This window comes from Lampetra planeri, chromosome 23, assembly GCF_965212315.1.
Source record: "Lampetra planeri chromosome 23, kcLamPlan1.2.h2, whole genome shotgun sequence".
Lineage (NCBI taxonomy): Eukaryota > Metazoa > Chordata > Hyperoartia > Petromyzontiformes > Petromyzontidae > Lampetra > Lampetra planeri.
Window position 1 is genome coordinate 8,517,220 of NC_136129.1, and position 21,190 is coordinate 8,538,409.

At 52.0% G+C, this 21,190-nt stretch overlaps 2 protein-coding genes across 6 annotated transcripts; one reads left to right on the forward strand and one right to left on the reverse strand.

Annotated features, from left to right (window-relative positions):
• The first annotated feature begins 1,956 nt into the window (after window positions 1-1,956).
• Window positions 1,957-15,076, forward strand: XRCC6 (X-ray repair cross complementing 6). Of its 2 annotated transcripts, XM_078605112.1 has the most exons (14): window positions 1,964-2,053; window positions 3,379-3,495; window positions 4,297-4,412; window positions 4,838-4,953; window positions 5,745-5,880; window positions 6,254-6,508; window positions 7,188-7,377; window positions 8,130-8,316; window positions 9,330-9,498; window positions 10,397-10,558; window positions 11,595-11,727; window positions 12,377-12,477; window positions 13,269-13,385; window positions 14,226-15,076. In XM_078605112.1, exons 3-14 carry the CDS (start codon window positions 4,331-4,333, stop codon window positions 14,432-14,434), a joined length of 1,857 nt encoding a protein of 618 aa, XP_078461238.1. In that variant the 5' UTR covers window positions 1,964-2,053; window positions 3,379-3,495; window positions 4,297-4,330; the 3' UTR covers window positions 14,435-15,076. The 2 variants fall into 2 exon arrangements, with proteins under 2 accessions (XP_078461239.1, XP_078461238.1); XM_078605113.1 differs by lacking the exon at window positions 3,379-3,495 and having other exon boundaries at window positions 1,957-2,053.
• Window positions 15,077-15,183: 107 nt separating this feature from the next.
• Window positions 15,184-20,928, reverse strand: WHR1 (winged helix repair factor 1). 4 transcript variants are annotated; one of them, XM_078605118.1, is made up of 7 exons: window positions 20,727-20,928; window positions 19,628-19,759; window positions 18,167-18,312; window positions 17,162-17,397; window positions 16,482-16,579; window positions 16,001-16,148; window positions 15,184-15,651 (listed from the first exon to the last, which is right to left on the reverse strand). In XM_078605118.1, the coding sequence occupies exons 2-7, from the start codon at window positions 19,746-19,748 to the stop codon at window positions 15,606-15,608; spliced, it is 795 nt and encodes a 264-aa protein (XP_078461244.1). In that variant the 5' UTR covers window positions 19,749-19,759; window positions 20,727-20,928; the 3' UTR covers window positions 15,184-15,605. The 4 variants fall into 4 exon arrangements, with proteins under 4 accessions (XP_078461244.1, XP_078461240.1, XP_078461242.1 ...); XM_078605114.1 differs by lacking the exon at window positions 16,001-16,148; XM_078605116.1 differs by lacking the exons at window positions 16,001-16,148; window positions 20,727-20,928 and adding an exon at window positions 20,625-20,720.
• Between the last annotated feature and the right edge of the window lie 262 nt (window positions 20,929-21,190).

The following is a 21,190-nucleotide window of genomic DNA, read 5'->3' on the forward strand; positions in this document are numbered from 1 at the left end:
GTATCGAACCCACGACCTCCTGCATACCAGGCGAGGTAGTTTGACATCTCGCCACCGTGGTATCGTCTGCAAGTCAAGGGGTGATGTTGTTATCTGGTGTCTCCAATTTAAGCAATTTTTCAAATTTCTACCGTGACGCTGCTACAAATCTGCCTACACTCTTGATATGTAACATCGCGAGATCTGTGACGTCCACTTGTTGAGCGGATGGCGAAAAAAACGTACAACGTGATGACAACATACAGGGACGACTCTACGTACACACGAGTTAGGTCCCAGAGATCTGTTTATAAGTCGATTTGTTCGTAAGTCCAACTTTTACACCTGCCGATTCCAAACATGATGTACGGCATGTACACGAAACATAGGGAATGGCTTTTAAATTCCTGTAGATGTAGATGCCACTGGTTCTTCACGTTCTGCAGATGTAGATGCCACTGGTTCTTCATGTTCTGCAGATGTAGATGTCACTGGTTCTTCACGTTCTGCAGATATAGATGCCACTGGTTATTCACGTTCTGCAGATGTAGATGTCACTGGTTCTTCACGTTCTGCAGATGTAGATGCCACTGGTTCTTCACGTTCTGCAGATGTAGATGTCACTGGTTCTTCACGTTCTGCAGATGTAGATGCCACTGATTCTTCACGTTCTGCAGATGTAGATGTCACTGGTTTTTCACGTTCTGCAGATGTAGATGCCACTGGTTCTTCACGTTCTGCAGATGTAAATGTGACTGGTTCTTCACGTTCTGCAGACGTAGATTCCACTGGTTCTTCACATTCTGCAGATGTAGATGCCACTGTTTCTTCACGTTCTGCAGACGTACATGCCACTGGTTCTTCACGTTCTGCAGACGTAGATGCCACCGGTTCTTCACGTTCTGCAGATGTAGATGCCACTGGTTCTTCACGTTCTGCAGATGTAGATGCCACCGATTCTTCACGTTCTGCAGATGTAGATGCCACCGGTTCTTCACGTTCTGCAGATGTAGATGCCACTGGTTCTTCACGTTCTGCAGATGTAGATGCCACCGATTCTTCACGTTCTGCAGATGTAGATGCCACCGGTTCTTCACGTTCTGCAGATATCATGCCACCGCCACCATCTATTGCGCGGCGGTTGAACTTACGAATCTCGGTCCGAACAGGCAACTACATAACGAGACGATGTCCAAATGAGACAATGCCACGACGCGAGGTTGCACTGTGTAGATGTAGCAGGTCACACGGCCTTCGGCAGTGTCAAAGGGGTTGTGTGGTGTGGACTTGGAGGTGCATGGGGACAGCATTTGAGTGCTTTGTTGGTAGATAAGGGAGTTCCATCACTTTCACAGGAAGGCCATTATCACATGACGAGGTTTTTCTTAATTAGAACACTGTCTTCTCAGAGGTCACTCACAACAGCCCCACCTAGTGGACATGTCACTGTTTACCCCGTATTCTTGTGCAGGGAAATTTAGTTTCCAGCACTCTTTTGTTCTTTCAGTAAAGTCACGTAGTTAGAAATGAAAGCAAACAAATCACGACGTTTCGACCGCGTGTGATGCGATTTGTTTTATTTTATTTCTACCCACGTGACTTTCTTGTAAGAACCAAAGAGTATGGATTCCTGCAGTCACGAAAACTTTAAATCTAGATTGTGTGTCCAGGTCCATACGGCGTACAGCCGTTTCAATACGGGCAACAAATTAAATAATGTGTCTATTTGTTTGTGTTTCTTCCCTTGTCATGGGACTTTGTAGGACGAACGTTGAGATGTATAAGATGCACGGGGGTGACCAGTAAGGTCTGAATTGGTCTGTAATAAGGTAGGGGTTGAGTGGGGGCGGGGCTTGAGTAGGGGCGGGGCTTGAGTGGGCGTGGTTTGAAAGGGGGAGGGGCTTGAAAGGGGGAGGGGCTTGAAAGGGGGAGGGGCTTGAAAGGGGGAGGGGCTTGAAAGGGGGAGGGGCTTGGAAGGGGGAGGGGCGAAGGCGAGCGAGTGGCGGGAGGCTCCGTGTGTCGTCGTCGTCGTTGTTTGACCGTCGCCGCCTCGCGTCTTGCTGTCGATTATCCGGTTTGTGGTTGTGGTTTGTGGTTGTTTTGGCGGGTGTTCATCTGCCGTTGTTTGTTCTTGTACCGAGCGGGCTGTTTTAACGACCGAGGGTCGGTGGCGGAGTCGTCGTGAAGAGGCGAGCGGGCGGGCAGGGCAGGGGGCTGTCGTGTTGAGTGAGGATGGAGTGGTGAGGTGGTGAGGCTGTGGTGAGTGAGGTGTGTGTAGGGTGCGGAGGGTAGGGTGGTGAAGCTGTGTGTGAGGTGGTGAGGTAGGGTGGTGTGCGAGGTGTGTGCATGGTGGTGAGGCTGTGGTGTGTATTGAATGTTGAACTTCTTTCGCACCGTACGTAGCCAAACCGTGCTAATCGGAGGTGCGGGAAAGTTTGGTTGAGGGTGAGCACAGGGGTGGTGAGGCTGTGGGGGGAGTGTGTGGTGAGTGTGAGGTGTGTGCATGGTGGTGAGGGCGAGCTTAGGGTGGTGAGGCTGTGGGGTGAGGTGTGTGCACGGTGGTGAGGTTGTGTGGTGAGTGTGAGGTGTGTGCATGGTGGTGAGGGCGAGCTTAGGGTGGTGAGGCTGTGGGGTTAGGTGAGTGTGAGGTGTGTGCACGTTGGTGAGGTTGTGTGGTGAGTGTGAGGTGTGTGCATGGTGGTGAGGGCGAGCTTAGGGTGGTGAGGCTGTGGGGTTAGGTGAGTGTGAGGTGTGTGCACGTTGGTGAGGTTGTGTGGTGAGTGTGAGGTGTGTGCATGGTGGTCAGGGCGAGCTTAGGGTGGTGAGGCTGTGGGGTTAGGTGAGTGTGAGGTGTGTGCACGTTGGTGAGGTTGTGTGGTGAGTGTGAGGTGTGTGCATTGTGATGAGGGCGAGCTTAGGATGGTGAGGTTGTGTGGTGAGTGTGAGGGGTATGCATGGTGGTGAGGGCGATAGTAGGTTGGTGAGGTTGTGTGGTGAGTGTGAGGTGTGTGCATTGTGATGAGAGCGAGCGTAGTGAGGTGAGTGTGAGGTGAGGTGTGCGGTGGTCAGGGCGAGCGTAGTGTGGTGAGGCTGTGAGGTGAGGTGTGCGGTGGTGAGGTGTGCGGTGGTGAGGGTGTTGGGTGGTTGTGTGAGGGTGAGGTCGTGGTGTCGCGAGTGCGGTGTGGTGGTGGTGAGTGTGGGAGTTGAGTCAGGCTGTGGGGATGGTGAGGGTGGAGGGTGAGTTTAGAGCGAGGAAGTTGGATGGTGAGTGTTGGGTGAGGGGGTGTTTAATGTTTTTTATGTTTTGTGTGCTATTAGGGGTGGTATAATGTCAGTACATTGAGTGTGATAGTCATATGTGTGTATGTAATGGTGGTGTGTGTGTGCGCGATGGCACAGTAGGGGGCACAGGTGGTGCATCAGCCAGTCATCTCGGTCATCTCAGTCAGTGGACCCGTGGCACCTGCTGGGTCTGCCCCGTGACCTCCTGCCAGCGGGCGTTCGACACTTCACGTGGTAGCATCAAGGGGCACATGGCCTGGCACAAGCGTCGTGGTGACGTCACCGCCACTTAGTGGCGAATGGCGGGTGTTGTTGTTATATATGCTGGCCTTCATAGGCGCTCGCTAACAGCACTTGCCCCAACAGTCTGTGACAGCTCTACTGGGGGATGTTTGTCTTCATCTTTGGTGTATGTGTGATGGCCGAGTATGAAGACAGGGCACACGGTGTGTATGCAGGTGGAGTGCTGCAAAAGACGTGGTGGGGCTGAGCTAAAGTTCTAGATTTGAAGCTTTCGTGACTGCAAGGATTCATATTCTTAGGTTTTTTCGGTAAAGTCACGTAGGTAAAAATTAAAATTAATAAAAGTAAAATAAAATAAAAATCACGACGTTTCGGAGGCAACACAAGCTTCCGTCTTCAGGTGGAACCGTCACAGCACGATAGCTGTATCAAGTGAGAGAAATTCCAAGAAACAGTATTTGTATATATACTGGTTGAGCTAGTGTTCCGTAGTCGTCATGGTGAGGCGTGGTGTGATGCATGCCCGTGGACAGAGCGAATGGGTTAAGGTCATGGGGCGGCAACTAGAACGGAATTTTTTTTCGAATTCGGTAAAACAAAAACACAAAAACCTCAATATTTCAAGAGCCGCAATGCACGCAATGAATACGAGATGGCGGTCCTCAATAAACAACGTTACGAAGAGGTCCTTACAGAGCCGCATGCGGCTCCTGAGCCGTGGGTTTGTCGACCCCTGGGTTAGGGGGTGGTGCGCCCCCAGGCTGACGTGAACACGCCTGTCTGTGTTTGTAGCAGCTGAACCGCCTGCCCGCTCACTCCCAGCAAGATGAGCTTCCCTGCCCACGATTGGAAGGAATTTGCGGAGAAGGATGTGGACGAGGAGGAAGAAGAGGCGGCGGAGGGGCAGGGTGCGTAATTTTGTGTAAAGTGTGGCTTCTTCCACCTCTTCCAAGATGTCTGGCCAGCATGGAAGAGTAGGCCAAATACCCTCTAGAAGGGCCTCTGTAGTGCGGCTTCCTCGCCCTGGTATGTAAGAGGTCGTGGGTTCGATCCCGACTCCTGACAACTGTATATTTTGAGTTTTCATGTTTCTCCCCGTAGTCGCGTGGATTTTTCTCCAAGTCCTCCAGTTTTTCCCTCCACATTTAGAAACATGCGTTTTGAGTAATTGGCTGCTATACATTTCCACACGATAAGCCACTTCAATGGGCTATCATTGTGGCCAGGTGATTTCTGATTTCGCTCAGTGGGCCTTACCTGGTAAAATACAAATAGTTTAAGCAATTGCAAGACTGCAACTTTTTTTGTGTCTTTTTATCTTGGGTCGGTGCAGGTAATGGGGGCCCCTCGGTCAGCCGAGACAGCCTCGTGTTCCTGGTGGACGCGTCAGAGGCGATGTTCATCAAGGAGGAGGACTCCGAGCACAGCCCCTTTGAGATGAGCATCAAGGTGAGTGGATCTGGTGCCACGGTGGCGAGATGTTAACTCCCTCGCCTGGTATACAGGAGGTCACGGGTTTGATCCTGACCCTGATGCCTGCGGTATATTTGGAGTTTGCATGTTTTCTCTCTCCCTGTGGTCGTGTGGATTTTTCTCCGTGTCCTCCGGTTTTTCCCTCCACATTTAGAAACAATGTGCGTTTAGAGTATTTGGCTGCTATACATTTCCACGTGATAAGCCACTTCGTTGAGCTATCATTTTTGGCCAGGTTGCTTCTGAAACAGAGCTATAGAGCTCAGTGGGCCTTACCTAGTAAAATAAAAATTGCTTAGTTTTTCTGTCTTTTGCAGGTGCCATAGCCGAGCTGAACAAGGGCAATTGCCCAAAACGTCCCCTATTTAGGCCACGGTATAATTGTCGAATGTTGAGTTTTGTTGTTGGTTGCGCACCGCTACAAACGCAGCAGCAGCGGCAGAATGATTGGTTCAATTAAACCAGGTGGCACGCTTTCCATATCCGGCCGCGGGCCAACGGTTCTCCCATGCCTGGTTTAAAGTTATCTTGGACATCCGAAAAATAGAGATCATTATAAAGGGGCATTTTTCATCAATGTTTTTGTTGCCCCTATTGTCCGTTGTTGCAATTGTGATATCGGAATGATGTTAACGAGGCGAAGAAATTTATATTCGAAACTTGCACATTGCCAAAGCAGTTCAACGCCACCGCATCAGGGTCCCTGCCTGCCCGTAACAACTTCACGTTAACTCGATCCCCCTTGACTCCCTGGCCCCACCGCGCAGTGCGTGCACAGCGTGTACCTCTCCAGGGTGATCAGCAGGGAGCGTGACCTCCTGGGGCTCGTGTTCTTCGGCACAGAAAAGCACACCAACGAGCTGTTCAAGCACGTGTACGTTTACCACAGCCTCGACATTCCCGGTGAGCTGCTGGAGCTGCACCCGCCATCGTCACAGTCGTCGTCGGCACTTTGATCACTAATACGTCGATTTTCGCGGTTGTTGCTGCGTATCTCTTTGATGTGCTTTCAGGGTTTGTGCTGCGTGTTCATTGTGTAAATATCAGCGCTGGGGAGACCAAGGCGGTCGGGCGTGGTGCTGGTCACCCACCCCCTCGTGTGCCGTGCCGACCCGCCCATACTGGACACCTGTGAAAAAGAGCTTCATATCTCATCGGATTCCTCCAGTCTATACAAAGATTCTGATTTTAATAGGTGCTCTTTAACAGCACTTGCCCTAACATCCTGAAAATGCTATTTCCGGGGGATCTTTATCTTTGTGTTTGTGCGCGCTAGGCGCAAGCCGCATCCAGGAGCTGGCCCGGCTGACGAGCTGCGACGTGCGGTCCAAGGTGGAGTCGCTGCTTGGTCACTCGACCGACTTCTCGCTGCGCGACGCATTCTTCACCTGCTCACAGCTCTTCAGCGCCTCCAAGGACCGGCTGAGCCACCGGCGTGTGTTGCTGCTCACGAACCAGGACGAGCCGCATGCCGACAATGCGGAGCGAGCCAAGCTGGCGCGCACCAAGGCCGCTGACCTGCGCGGCATCGGTGAGTCGACTGCCACCGTGGACGTGCCGATTAATCGATTAGGCATGTTTTTCCACTACGCTCGTTGTTCGAGCGTGGCGAGATGGTAATTATCTCGCCTGGTATGCAGGAGATGGTGGGTTCAATCCAAACCCTGATGCCTGTATATTTGGAGTTTGCATGTTCTCCCCGTGGTCGTGTGGATTTTTCTCCGGGTCCTCCAGTTTTTCCCTCCACATTTAGAAACATGCATTTAGAGTATTTGGCTGCTATAAATTCCCACGTGATAAGCCACTTTGTTGAGCTATCATTTGTGGCCAGGTCACATCTGAAAAAGAGCTATGCAGCTCAGTGGGCTTTATCTGGTAATACAAAAATATCTATAGTTTTATAGTTTAGTTTTAGAGTGAACGACACGGAAGAAATGGAGACACAAAAGCACAAACCGAAGACAAAGTACAACCGAGACGAAAAAACATCATTGATCCGTAACTTTGAATCGTGACAGTTAATTGATACACGGACGGATGGGGATCAATTATAACACACGCGGGTCACCGTTGCCGCTCTCCATTATTCACACACAAGCCTCAGGAGTCACATCGCGAGTCGTTGCGGGGGGTGGCGTGAGGTCGCGTTTGCCCCGAGCCCTCCCGCGCCGTGCGGCGCTGACGCTTTTGCGCCCCGCAATCGTGGCCAGGCGTGACGTTGGAGGTGCTGCCGCTGGGCAAAGCCGGCGGGTTTCGCATGGACGCCTTCTACCGCGACATCGTCAGCGAGGAGGAGGGGGGGGGCGGGGACCCCGGAGCGTCGCGCGACCCGGCGTGCCGACTTGGCGAGCTCCTGCAGGTGGTGCGCACCAAGGATTATCCGAAGAGGGCGATGGCTCGGTGGGTTCCCATGCGCCAGGGGATGAGCGTTTGGCGGCCGTCTGCGTGTGTGATTGCTATTCTATTTCGTGTTTCGTTTCGTTGTCCCTCCCCCCGCACCTCCGACGAGCACGGTTGGCTACGTACGGTGCTAAATACGTTCTACGTACATACGTGTGTACGCACGAATGGGGAGTGGTAGTGTAGTGGGGAGCGGTGGTGCAGCGGTTAGTTCGCTGCGCTGTGAACCCAGTGACCCCAGTTCGATTCCTGCTCACGGCCACCATCGGTGACAATTATCTGAAGTGGGCCTCCCCTAGGTCGACTCAGCCTCAAAACCTAGTGTGATGTGTAAATATTGACACAAAGGCGACCAGGCATGGTGCTGGCCACACACCTCCTCGTGTGCCGTATTGGTCTTCATGGTTGCTGCTCGCTAACAGCACTTGCCCCAGCAGTCTGTTCAAGGCTATATGGAGGTCTTTGTGTTTGTAGTGGTAGGGCGCTGCGCTTGGAACCCAGCGACCCTCAATATGATTTCCGCTCACGGCGAACACCAGTGATGACTATCGCTGAACTTGCCCTGGGCCTCCCTTAGGTTGACTCAACCTCAAACGAGTACCCGGTGCGATGTGCAAACTTCAACACGAGGGAGACAGGCGGCCGGGCGTGTTACTGGCCACCCACCCCTTCGTGTGCCATTCCAGCACTTGCCCCAACAGTTTGTTTCAGCTACGTCTGTCCTCCTTCTTGTTCACGCGTGCGTGAACCAGGCTGCCGCTGAAGCTGGGCGAGGGCTTGAGCCTGGGCGTCGCCGTGTACACGCTCACGCGCACTGCCCACAAGTCCTTCCCCGTAAAGCTATACCGCGAGACTAACGAGCCCGTCAAGGCCAAGAAGCAAACCTTCCACGCCAAGACGGGCCGCCTGCTGCTGCCCAGTGACACCAAGAAGTCACAGGTGAGAGGGCAGGCGTGGCGAAGGTAGGTCGTATTAACCGTAAACCACCGCGCCGTCTCTTCACGTCGGAGGTTAAAGATCCCGTGACGATGTTCACAGCGTTGGTGTACGGCAGGGGCGGTTTCTTCATTAGGGCGATTGGGCGACGCACCACCAATGTCATTCAACCACAGAGTCACGCTAGCCGTCACTGTGCTTCTGGATATAGTCCAATCAGCATAATGTCACGTTCTGTGGAGTACCGCCTCTTTTTGGGCGATTTCACTCCGGCTGAGAATCGCCCCGAGTGGTCCCATAGACTTACATTCAAAGATGTTTTTTTTCGAACGGGGGCGCTGCAATGCATTCTCTATGGCTTCCGGAAGGGCTCGCACTAACGTGCTTACGTCATCATACGTAAGCACGTTTCATCCAACAATATTATTTGCGCCACCTAGTGGAATCTTTAATAAAAGAAACTTGAGTGGATTGTATTAATAGTGAGTATAGAAACAAACAAGATGTATTCTAAGAGTCACTTTATTTTTCATTAATATTAAAGAAGTGAAGTTGCCTTTACATGCTTAAGCTGTTAATTTATCCTTTGCATGGGTGGACCTTATCCTTATAAATCATCCAGACATTTGCCCCCCCTGAGAATTTTTGCAGGAGCCGCCACTGGTGTACGGTGCTTTTTCTGCAATATTTTGCTGTCTTTTCTTGGATTTTCTGTTTGCACTTAGTCACATATTCACTTTAAGATGTTTTTTGTTCTTGTTTTTTGTTTGTTGCGGTTGTACCCGATTCAAGAGCCGAATGGGTCACAGGGCTTACCTGATAAATGAACTTGAACTTGATCAAGGAGTAAACATCACCACTCGGGGAGACAAAGGCGGCCGGGGGTGGTGCTGGCCACCAAAACCTCCTTTGTGTACCATATCGGGCTCGTAGCCGCTCGCTAGCAGCACTCGCCCCCGCAGCAGGCTGTTAGGGCTACAAGGGGGAAATTTTGTTTTTGTGCGGTGCAACATCAGGTGTACGGCTACAGACAGATCGTGCTGGAGAACGAGGAGGTCCAGGAGGTTAAGAAGTTCTTTGATCCGGGGCTGGTGCTCGTTGGCTTCAAGCCCATGGAGTATCTCAAGAAGCATCACCACCTGCGTCCCACGCAGTACATCTACCCCGAAGAGAGCCTCTTCACAGGTGTCCAACCCTAACCCTGACGGCCGGGATACACGGGAGGAGGACATTTTCCAGGATTGTGTTTGTGTGTGTACATGTTCATGTGCATTGGTGCTTGTGTGCGTGCGTGCTTGTTTGGGGAGCAGTAGTGTACTGATTTGCGCACTGCTTCACGAACCATGTGACCGGAGTTTGATTCCCACTCACGGCTAACATCAGTGACAAATATCTGAACTACTCCTGGGCTCCTAGGTAGACTGAACCTCACATTAGTACTTTTTTGCGGTGTGTAAAACATCAGTTAAAGGCAGCTGGGCATGGTACTGACAACCCTCCCCCTTGTTTGCCGCGCTGGCCTTAATAGGCACTCGCTAACAGAACTTGCCCTTAGTCTGTGAAAGGCTTTACAGGGAAATCTTTCTTTTGGCCGTGTGTGCTTGTGCCTGCCACAAGTGCTGTGGTGACATCACCGTCACTTAGTTGCGAATGGCAGCTTGTTGTGTGTACACGTATAAGTGTGCGAGTTGAGGTGTGGGTGTATGATTGTGTACGCATGTGCACTCGGCGTGGGTGTGTGCGGACGCACGTGCGTGTGTGTTGTGTGGTGGCAGGTGGGGAGGGGTAATGTAGCGGTCAGCGCGCTGCGCTGGTATCCCAACAACCCGAATTCAATTCCCGCTCACGGCCAACACCAGTGACGATTATCTGAACCGGTCCTGGGCCTCCTGCCCTAGGTTGTCTCGGCCTCAAATGAGTACCTGGTGCGATGTGTAAACGTCGCCACTGGGGAGACAAAGGCGGTCGGCGCGTGGTGTTGGCCACCCACCCTCTTCCTCGTGTGCTCGCCAACAGCACTCTTGCCCCAAAAGTCTGCTAAAGGCTACACGGGGGGGGGGGGATCTTTGTCTTCTTTGTGTAGGGAGCGCGCGTCTGTTCACGGCGCTGCTCACGCAGTGCCTGAAGCGCGGCGTGTGGGCGTTGTGCCACTACACGCCGCGCCGCAATGCGCAGCCGCGCTTGGTGGGGCTGCTGCCACAGGACGAGGTGAAGGAGGAAAACGGCGCTCAGGTCACGCCACCCGGTGAGAGCCGCTGCTCGCCGTCGCGCTCGTGTGATCGCGACAGCCGCTCCTGCAGCAGCTGCGTTCGGCGCCATTCAATTCAGGAGTTCCTTATTGTGTTGTCTTGTTTGTTCTGTTCATGTAACCTTGTTCACGTCAAGAAATTGAGTAACTTCTTATCGAGTACACCCTCTGTTGTGCTGCTGCTGCTGCTGCTGCTAGCAGCGCTTGGCATTTTAGGTCTGTGGACCTGTACTTGGCAAATGTGATCGAAAATAATGTTTACGTTTATAAATCGTCATATTGTTAAATAACCACCGCGCTCGACTTTCACCCGATTGTCCGCACCTATTTCAACTTTAGTAGCGTTGATTCTTAAATTATTGTCGGGTTAGGTCACGTATTGATTTGGCCATATCTGTTGTAAACTCCCACCCCCCCACACCTGACCAAGCCAAACTAATGAAATTGTCACTTGTAAAAGCGATTTGACGTGCAAACTGGTTCAGCTCACTGATAATTTGAATAACAATTCCCACAACCCAATTCAGCAATTAGACACAATCTTTCGCTTGGAACTTTACAAAGCATCTTCAGCACAATATCCAGAAAGTCAGAAAAATATTTAAAAGGCAGAATATAATTATTTTTGTTGACGGCCAGTTGGGGGCTTTGGGCGTGTGCTCAGCAACCCCGATTTAATATTAAAACTACTAAAATCAAATTTTTTTTATTTTACCAGGTAAACCCCACTGAGCTATACCGTTCTTTTTAAGAAGTGACCTGACCACAAATGATAGCTCAATGAAGTGGCTTATCAAATTGATAGCAGCCAAATACTCTAAACACATGTTGATTCTAAATATGGAAGGAAAAACCAGAGGACCCGGAGAAAAATCCTCACGGCCACAGAGAGAGAGACACGCAAACTCCAAAATATACAGCAGGGTCGGGATGGAACCCACGATGCCCTGCATACCAGGCGAAGGAGTAAACATCTCACCACCGCGGTGCCCCTACCCCCCCCCCCCGCTGGCACGCACGATGCCGAGCGCAGGCTTCCACATTCTGTTCCTGCCGTTCGCCGACGACGTGCGCAATGTGCCGAAGCTGGAGGGCGTTGGCTGGGCCAGTCGCGAGCAGGTGGACAAGATGAAGGCCATCGTGGAGAGGCTCAAGTTCACGTACAGGTGAGGCGGGTCACGGGGGCGGGGGGCGAGTCGAATCCATACCCAGCTGCTCTCAGAGGGTTTATTTGTGTCTTTGCGACACCGCGCAAGACGGTGTGGATTTTGATAGTGTCTTAAATGCAAGTGCATCTCAAAGACGCTGCACGGAAAACGGTAGTGCATTTTTTTTATTTTGTAGAAAGAGGAAGAGGCAGTCCGTCATAAGCAGAGGAAAAAAGGAAGGTCTTGGGCCCTGGTCCTGAATGGGCAGAGGGTCCAAAGGTGACATTTGCGTCACCATTGGTCTGTAAGTGTTGCGAGCGTAGCAATTTAATTAGAATTGAACTCGTAAAATAGCCTGTGCATCTGATTCAGCGTGTAAAAAGTAAAGATGAATTATTCATGGGCCATATAATAAGCGACCGTTCTATATGTATGTTTCTTTGTGTGGAGAATGTCTAGACCACTTCACCAAATTCTACGAATGCGATAAGTTAAAACGGTTAAAACGTGCATCATAGCTAACTCTTAGATCCCTATTCTGAACTCCGTTCCTCCAGAATCGTTATGTAGTATTTCCTTGGCCGTTTGTCACGTACCTGGTGTCCCCTCTCCTCCGAGAGGCGCTGCCCCATCTATATTTGTGTCTGTGTTTCCCCCACGGCGGCAGGAGCGAGAGCTTTGAGAACCCCTCAGTGCAGCAGCACTACCGCAACCTGGAGGCGATGGCGCTCGACCTGGAGATGCCAGAGGCCATAGTGGACTACACACGTGCGGGCACCCACTCGCTCGCTCGCCCGCCCACTCATTAAATTTCCTTGCTCAACCACTCACCCACTTATCTTCTCACTCGCTTGCAAGCTCACCCACTTGCATGGTCACCCGCTTACCGGCTCACTCTTTCGCTCGCTCGTCCACCCACCCGCTCACTCTCCCACTTACCTAACCACTCATTTGCTTACCTATTCACTTGCTCAACCAATCACCCGCCTAGCTGCTCACCCGTCAACTTGCTCACACACTCAACCACTCACCCGTTTACTTATTTGCCCGTTTACTCATTTGCCCGCTCAACCATTCACCGGATATCTTGTTCATCCATCACCCATTCACCAGCTTTCCCACTAAACCAACCGTCTGCGTGTGTGCGTTTGCGCGGCTGTGTATCTGTGCTTTCTGCCCCCATGTCTTGTCTGTGTGCTTGTGCGTGCATCTGTGTGTGAGTGCACCTGCTTGTGCGTGCGCATCTGTGCACGCATCCATGTGAGCGCGTGCACCTGTGCCTGCATATTTGTGCATCTGACCATTTTTCCTGTATTCTTCGTGTCTGTATGTGGTCCTGTGTGTGCATGCGTCTGCGTGTGCATGCATCTGTGTGTACATTCGTCTGTGTGTGCATTCGTCTGTGTGTGCATGCGTCTGTGTGTGCATGCGTCTGTGTGTGCATGCGTCTGTGTGTGCATTCGTCTGTGTGTGCATTCGTCTGTGTGCATGCGTCTGTGTGTGCATGCGTCTGTGTGTGCATGCGTCTGTGTGTGCATGCGTCTGTGTGTGCGCCACAGGGCCCCCCGTGGAGCGAATCGAGGAGCGAGCCGGCACCCTCATCAGCGAGTTCAAGGAGCTCGTGTTTCCCCCGGGCTACGAAGCGGGACAGCCCAGCGGCGTCAAGCGCAAGTCAGGTGAGGCCGGCCAACCGCCCCCCTCCCACCTCTCCTCCCCTGCCCCCCTGCTGCCTTCCAGCACCCCGTTTAGCCTGGTCCTGGGTTTCTAGTCAGGAATCCTCCATCACTTGGGATAAATGCGCAGAGAGCCCGAGACGAAAGAAATCCCAGCGTAAACGATATCCGAGTTGCAAAGGCTTCGTGGCATCGACCCACGTTTCCTGTGCACGTGACGCAGCCTGGTCCAACACGTATGCGGCCTACGAGAGCTGTCTGCGGACGGACGAGTGAAAAACTCGATCGATTGAGCGAGGTTTATTGTGGAGCGAGTCTCATGGAGGCGATGGGACAGGGAGGAAAGGACCCGGAGAGGGACAGAGGCAGAGAGAATGGCAATACAGAAAACATGGAGATGAGACGTTGTCTGTCAAGCGATTTGGTTGAAGCCTTGACATGGAGAGTGACGACGACGGTGATGATGATTTTCATCCGCGTGTTGCCGATTTGACTCCTCGGCAAAAGGCAGCCTGCTACCCCAAATCGGTGATGCAGGCGTCAGATGACACCACTTAGGCATGTGATGAGTCGCCCCACCCCCTCAAATGTTGAGTCGCAATTTAAGAATTGATTCTCATTTGTTTTGTTCTTATTTGTTCAGTCTTGTTTACCCCATTAGCCCAAATGCACCATTAGCATGTAATTTGGATAAACCCATCAAAATTTTTCACGTACGCGATTCGACGCCCGCGTCGCGAGCGTACGGATTGATTTGAACCGATGGCCTCGTGCTGACTCGCCAACCACCCCTCGGTGCCAAATGACCTCTGCTAATTTAAATTTGTATAAAATTTGTACCAGCGGTGAGAAAAACGGATAAGCCCAAGGTGGAGCTGGTGCTGAGCAACGAGGACGTGCGGGCGATGGTGCTGGACGGCTCGCTGGTGCGCCACACCGTGGCAACCCTGCGGGACATCTGCAAGCGCTTCCAGCTGCGCCACCCGGGCAGCAAGAAGCAGGACCTCATCGACTCCATCACCAACTACTTCAGCAAGACCGAGCCGATCTAAGCTCACGGTGACACGTGGGGTTGTCCCGTCGCGGATCGGTGACAAGGCGAGGTGGGCATCGTGTAACCTGTGCACTTGGCGCTTGGGGTTAGGGATTCGGAGTTAAGGGGGGTAGTGTTGGGGGTTAGGGATTCGGCGTTAAGGGGTCGTGTTGGGGGTTAGGGATTCGGAGTTAAGGGGGGTAGTGTTGGGGGTTAGGGATTGGGCGTTAAGGGGTTGTGTTGGGGGTTAGGGATTCGTGTCGATGATTGGAGTTAAGGGGTCGTGTTGGGGGTTTGGGATTTGTGTTGGTGGTTGGGGACCGGAGTTGAAGGGATAATGTTGGAGGGCGTTTGAGATGGGATAGGTTTCTCGGATAGCGATTAACTCGTGTGTAGTTTGTGTTGTCTTTGTTGAACACTTGGGTAAACAAACGTGTTGTTTAAATTTCCAGTGTTTGCCAAATTAGTGCACGGACGATAAACATTTCTACAAACATTCATTTTTCACTGAATGTGGTTTAGCCTTTTTTTCCCCATCCAGTTACACTCGGTTGGAACTCTTGTTACCCCCTGGTTGGGGTTCTGTGCAGCATGTCCAGTCCCTGTGTCCGTCATTTAATTTTTGCATTTCTACTTAAAAAAATAAACATGTTCAGCCTCATTCCCGTGTTGTGATGGTAAAACGACTGCAGGCGTTTTGCGTGTCGCGATCGTGCGTCCGTTCGTTTGGCGGCCCGCAACAATCGCACCTGACTCGGGACATTTGCGTTGCGTCCAAACGTTTTATTGCCCGGAGCCATTGTGACCCGTCACCTCCATTAAAGTGCTTTCCGGAGAGACACGTGTCTCATTCTCTGTCCGTTTGGCTTCACTCGCGCACGAGTAAGTGGCAAAAAAATAATGGCGCTGCACCGTTAGCGCCAAGGCCCAAGCAGACGACGCTCGTTGCGTGGTGTCGCCTCTGGCGGTAGCTGCGTCACAGCCCAAGACGCAAAAAGCTGTGCACCGGCCAACCCAGTGGAGCTCCTTTGAGGATTCCCGACATCGCGAATGTTTTAAGTGCTCCTCTCGACTTGGCTCTGCGGTTATTGTGCAAAATCAAGCGTAGAATTTTCCCCGACATCTCCCACGAGCCAAGCTGTAGCAGAGCGACGAGACGACGGTCACCGTGTCGGAACGCGCCAGCGGCCTCACTCGTTCTCCACGCGCAGCAGAGCTCCTGTCGTCGTCTCGATCCTGCGCGCGCCACAGGAACCAGTAGCAAATTCCCTCTCTTAAATCGTGTTTCATACGCGTCGTGCCTTTAATTGTACGGTAAAGTCTGCAGGTAGCATCACCTGTGTGGCTGCTGTAGCCGATGGGCAGTGTAATTATGCACGTGGAGAATGGATGGGGCTAGGGTTTAGCGTTCGTGGTCGGGTTAGGGGTCGCACGGTTAAGGGTTAGAGAAAAAACAAAACTACTACCAGTGTTTGACAGGTTGAACCAGTGCATTTAACAATATTGGAGTGCAGTGGTCACTCGCCGGGGGCAAGGGGTAGCGTTCATGGGGCAGGGATCACCGTCAATGGTGGTGCTCACTGACCGCTTGACGGCCTGCGCACCCACGGCGTCGTGCACGAGGTAGGGGAGGCCGAGCTGCCCGGCCGTGCGCATGGTGCGCGCCTCCAGGTCCGCTTGCAGCAGCTCACCGCAGCGTGACTTGCGGATTGCAGCCAGCACCGCCTTGCGGCCTGCCCACCGCCCACACCGCACAGAGTGACACGGGGCTGTGGCTGCTGTAGCTTTCTGTGGCTGTATGTATGTTGAACTTTTGTCGCACTGTACGTAGCCAACCGTGCTAATCGGAGGTGCGGTGAAAGACAAACTAAACACAAAAAGCAGTGTGGCTGATGCAGCTGCTGTGGCCAATGCAGCTGCTGTGGCTGATGTAACCGTTGTCGCCACTGTGGCTGGTAAAGCTGATACAGCCCATACAGCTGTTGTGGCTGATGTAGCTGGCCTAGCGGCTGTGCTTGACTTCGCTGTTGTGGGTCGTGTGGCTTGCGAGCGGAGCCAGTGCTGACCTCTGGTGAGATGTTTGATGAACTTGCCGAGGCCAGGGATGGAAAGCCACCAGCTGCCCACATCTCGCACCGTGAGCAGCCCGGCATTCACGAGCCGCCTGCAGGGGAGAAAGGGACGGGCACGGTGAAGTACTGAGTGGGGGGGGTCATAGGAATCCTGGCATCCCACCACCCCCCTTCGTGTTCGTGAGCAGCGGATCGTCTGCACTTTGTTGATGTAGGGTTCATTTAATCGGCTGATGACAACCTGTGGAATTTTTTGTCCAGTCTCAGTTTTGATTTATTTAGTAATTCTCTTAGTCCAATTGACTGAAGTAATTCGCTGTTATTTAATGTAGAAGGAGCAGTTACCCTCCACACCCCCCCCCCCCCCCCCAATAAATAGAACAGCCAATTGGTGAACTCCGTTAACCTTGTTGATATACATACATAGCCAATTAACATTTTTGGGCATCCTCGGCATGCTAATGTCTAATAAGTTTACTAAATTATTTTAGTCTGCGTCTTCATTCAGACAAGTTCATATCCTCTAATAATCACGCTTTGTTGGATAGTCCTGTCATCATGCTTCACATGATATTCGTCCGCTCGTAGTCACCGTTGACCAAAAAAAAATAAAAACCTTTAACCGACGAAAACTCTCGTCACTTAATTCCGCAATGGACAAAACGACCGCTCACGTGATGTCGGCATCGCGGAAGGAGAGGTCGTGAAGCAGGCGAGCGCGGGACACGGCGGGGCCTTGCGCGGCGCCCACCACCTCGTCCAGGAAGCGCACCGCCACCGCCTCCCAAGGGCGTCCTCGTGCCGCCACTCGCACGCGCTCCTCGAAGTCGGCGCGGAAAACGACGGCCGACGTCTGCTCGCCCACGCCCAGCGCAAACACGCAAACCTTCCCGCGCTCGCGCAGCTCGTTCTGTCAGGGAGGGAGTGGAGTGGCGTGAGGAAGAGATTGGGGGAGATGAAAGATGAGGGGGTGGGGGGAGAGAGGGATGGATACGTGTGGGTCCTGCTTTTGCTGTTTTATCAAGTGAATGTCGGTCTGGCCGAGCGACTCGGTGAACCACAATGGTCGTGTCCGAGTGCTTGTGAAATGTACATTTAGAGTCCGAGCTCCCCTCAATCACTAAACCAGCTTCGTGGGAAACGTGCATTTCACAGGACAACCTCTTAGCCGAACAAACAAAAAGACGGTGTACCTTTTGAAAACGTTGCACATTGTGTATTTTTAAATCCTTTATATTAAGTTTGCTTGCTTGCTTACGACCGTGCAAATCTTTCGGTCGTTTTTTAACCGACTTCCCGTGATCCAATCGAGCTGACATCTTCCACACAGACTCGTGCGTGACAATTAATGTTCGTGAAGATTTTTTCCCAAAATTTTACACTTTTTAGGACAAAAATATTATATTTAATTACCAATTGCTTAATGGTGCAATGCAATCATCTGACCCATAGGTGGCAGCCATCTCAAGCCAGAGGACGAGAGGACTCTAGTCGCCACGCATATAAAGGATTTATAGTGAAAAACTTTGTTTTTACGGGTTATACTTGTTGTGTCGCTGAACAACCTCCTTTCCATATCAGGGGGTGCATTCCCCACGTCGGGTACCTTCACCAACCCTACACTGACGAGCGTGGTGTAGCACAGTCACACATTCTCCCACAGTGGAAGTCTGTCTCACCAGCTGGCGGTCGGCGGCCGTGCGGTCGCTCAGCACACTGTAGAGCTGGTGCTGGAGCACGATGGGTGGCAGCCGGTCCTCGAACAGCTTGCGCGGGAACAGATCGGCCAGGTAGCGCAACGCAGCCTCGGTATCGTTTGGCACCTCTGTCGGCGGCACCACAGCGAGGCCACCACAGTTGGGTGGTTATGTAAATGTTTTGACTTTCTTGTTATTTTCTCTCGAATGAGTGCACGTGACTTTTAATTATGTTACTTAATTGTCCGTGGAAGAAGTATTAACGATTTACCTAAATCGTATCCACACGTCTCCTTTTGGCCCACGGAATGCACGAGGCGGGAAAGAATTTTAACTCGTGATCCCAAACCGTGACACTTCATCAGAATCGAGCAGAGTGAATTGCTAATTGCGTAGCGAATGAGCCAGCCAGCATATCGAACGCATGGCCATTAGCGATGGTCGCTGAGCTACGAGGCATCCGCCAGGCGAACTGATCACCAACAGAGGTCTCGAGTGAATCAATCCACTGACAATCGCGCGCTGCCTCTTGTATCAGCAACAGCTGTCCATGTCCGTTGGAAGACGCCTCCGACTAAAAGCGGCGGCGCCAATTATGGAAGCAGGAAAGCGGAGACAGTCCGTGGGCCCGGTGCATCTTATTTCACTCGTTGATACAGTAACCACACGAGGTGGTAAAACTTAGCGGTGTTTTTGCTGAATAAAAAAAAATATTGTGACAATTGACTCGCGTGAAAAGATTAACCCATAATTATTATTGACCAGAAAAAGAAACTGGGGTGGCAAGCAGTGGCAGATTGGTTAGTACACTGCGCAAAGAACCTGCCGATGTGAGTTTGAATCCCAAACATGACGAATACCAGCGGTGATACCTGGACCAGTCCTGGACCCACTTTTCACCAGCCTGCACTGTTCAGCATTGTATTTGTGATCGTGCGAAGTTAAGAGATAAATTTAACTTGCAGCCCTTTGACAGTCCACTGTTGAATCGAGGTCTTCCCATGCTGTGTCAGTCATTTGAGTTGTTTTTGACCATACTTCACCAGGATGGTCAGTGCAAGTCGTAAACCGGTTCCCGCCTCCCCAAACGTAACCCCACTCTGACGAGCGTGGTAAAATATGGTGAAACATTTCCCCAAGGGTACAAATATGGTTTGGTCGTTTGGAATGTAAATAGGACTTTTCTGTTTTCTTTCATATCGTGGGAAATTGATCGGTAACGTTTACTTGATCACCTCGAGGTCGTTGAGCCAGTGATAGGCTTCAAGAAGAGGGAAAGGGGCTGCGGTTAGAGAATGTGTTTAGGGGTAGGAATCATCCTACCCTGCCGATTGCAGCGCTATTTCTCTCTTCCCCCCGCCCGGCACCTCCGATTAGCACGGTTGGATACGTACGGAGCGCGAAAGCAGTTTCAACATCCTGTAGACACGAGTACGTACGTACCATCGATGGGAAGGTCCGCGCCGTCGGCTCCCCACAGCTCAGCGTCCCCGCTACTCTCGACCGCCGGGCGCGACCTCTTAGCGCGGAAGGCGTCCGGCAGCGTGGTCCGCTTGCGGCTCATGGGATCGCCGCCTGCCTCCAACCGCAAACACGCACGTTCGTGACAGCGGTCACACCAACAACAACTCAGCCTCGTGGCGAACGTTGCACTTACGGCAGAGTCGCCATTGTTCCGAGACCAACGTGAGGGTCATCACTATTTACTGTGACGTCACCGCCAGCCAACCAACCACCACCACACACACACACATCGCCTTTGGTTCTAAGCAATCTTGAAGCTGTGGCACGGACGAACAAGCGATTGTCATGGGCCGCTGTTACAGTCTCTACATCGTCATCATCGCCACCCGAGATTTTCCCCTTTGTAGTCGACCTCTGGGGTTCAGTCTTCGGTAGCCCGACCTCAATCCCCTCCCCCACGAATATTATCGTCCCATCATCCATCGCTGAACTGCATCGTCCTAATAGGATCTAAACAATGCTTTTAATTCCACACTTCAACAACGCTTACCGCCACCCTGCGATGATGACTGCTGCAGGACGGTACTAAATGATGCGTCCAAACTAATCACCGCGAACTTAAAAAAAAAATTGGCGATTTCCCCTCCCTTATTTTAAATCAAATGGTTTTGGGGGGGGGGTGCGTCTTATAATCGGATAGGTGTACGTGACAAGATTATGCAAATCTTTATTAAAGCCGGCAACAAGTTTGGAGTGCGTCTTACGTTTCGAACGGGTCTTATAAACCCCAATATACCGTAAATCAGCTCCGACCCCGAATCTCCGGCGCGCTACAGGATTTTGTGTCACGCGCAGCGATGAACGCAGCGAAGTTGAACCGAGTGAGGGCAGCAACGCGTTCCCCGGCACACATTTAAGTTAATAACGTCGATCAAGCTCATTAAATCGGCCGGTGGGTGCCGCCAGACCAGCTTACGTTGACCGTCAAACTGCAGCCAAAACGCAACTTTGGCCCGGGCCACCCGCGTGCACCACTCAAGGCCTCCTCCCCGCACTCCACAGGCGCCGCGAGGCTCACCGCGGTGGCGGCGTTGTTAGTCAGTGGCTCGGCTGCGCGTGACGGGAGTTTGTCGACTCTAGTTTGGGCTTAATGAGGAGGGAGGAGGAGGAGGAAGAAAGGAGGCGAGCGAGCGAGGAGGAGGAGACGAGGCGAGACGTCGCCTCGTGTCCGCCACTCGGCCACGCGTCAACCACTTCCGCCTCTCGCGCCACTTCCTGCCACGTGACGCAAGGTAACCACGGCGACGAGAGAAAACATTTTTATTTTAAAGGTCATTTTTTTTATTTAAAAGTCAATTTATCGAGTGCTTGTGTGAATTTGTTCAATTTATTTTCACCGAGTGGTAATAACATTAATTAATACAATTTTGTCGATTCCCCCCCACCCCCCCCCCTGTCACTGCAGTAGAGTAGGGGACGATCAGTGTTGCCGCTGCTGCGTTGTCGCATCAGAGAAGTGAGAGATTGGCACGTGGCAGAAGA

Excerpts from the sequence above, each read along its gene's own strand:
- XRCC6 (XM_078605113.1), top strand. The coding sequence starts at position 4,331 with ATGAGCTTCCCTGCCCACGATTGGAAGGAATTTGCGGAGAAGGATGTG. Across the intron at positions 4,954-5,744 it reads CCTTTGAGATGAGCATCAAG|TGCGTGCACAGCGTGTACCT; the intron begins GTGAGTGGATCT and ends CCCACCGCGCAG. Across the intron at positions 9,499-10,396 it reads CGAAGAGAGCCTCTTCACAG|GGAGCGCGCGTCTGTTCACG; the intron begins GTGTCCAACCCT and ends TTCTTTGTGTAG.
- WHR1 (XM_078605114.1), bottom strand. The coding sequence starts at position 19,748 with ATGAGCCGCAAGCGGACCACGCTGCCGGACGCCTTCCGCGCTAAGAGG. Across the intron at positions 18,313-19,627 it reads CGCGGACCTTCCCATCGATG|AGGTGCCAAACGATACCGAG; the intron begins GTACGTACGTAC and ends TGCCGCCGACAG. Across the intron at positions 15,652-16,481 it reads CATCAAACATCTCACCAGAG|GATCGAGACGACGACAGGAG; the intron begins GTCAGCACTGGC and ends TGGCGCGCGCAG.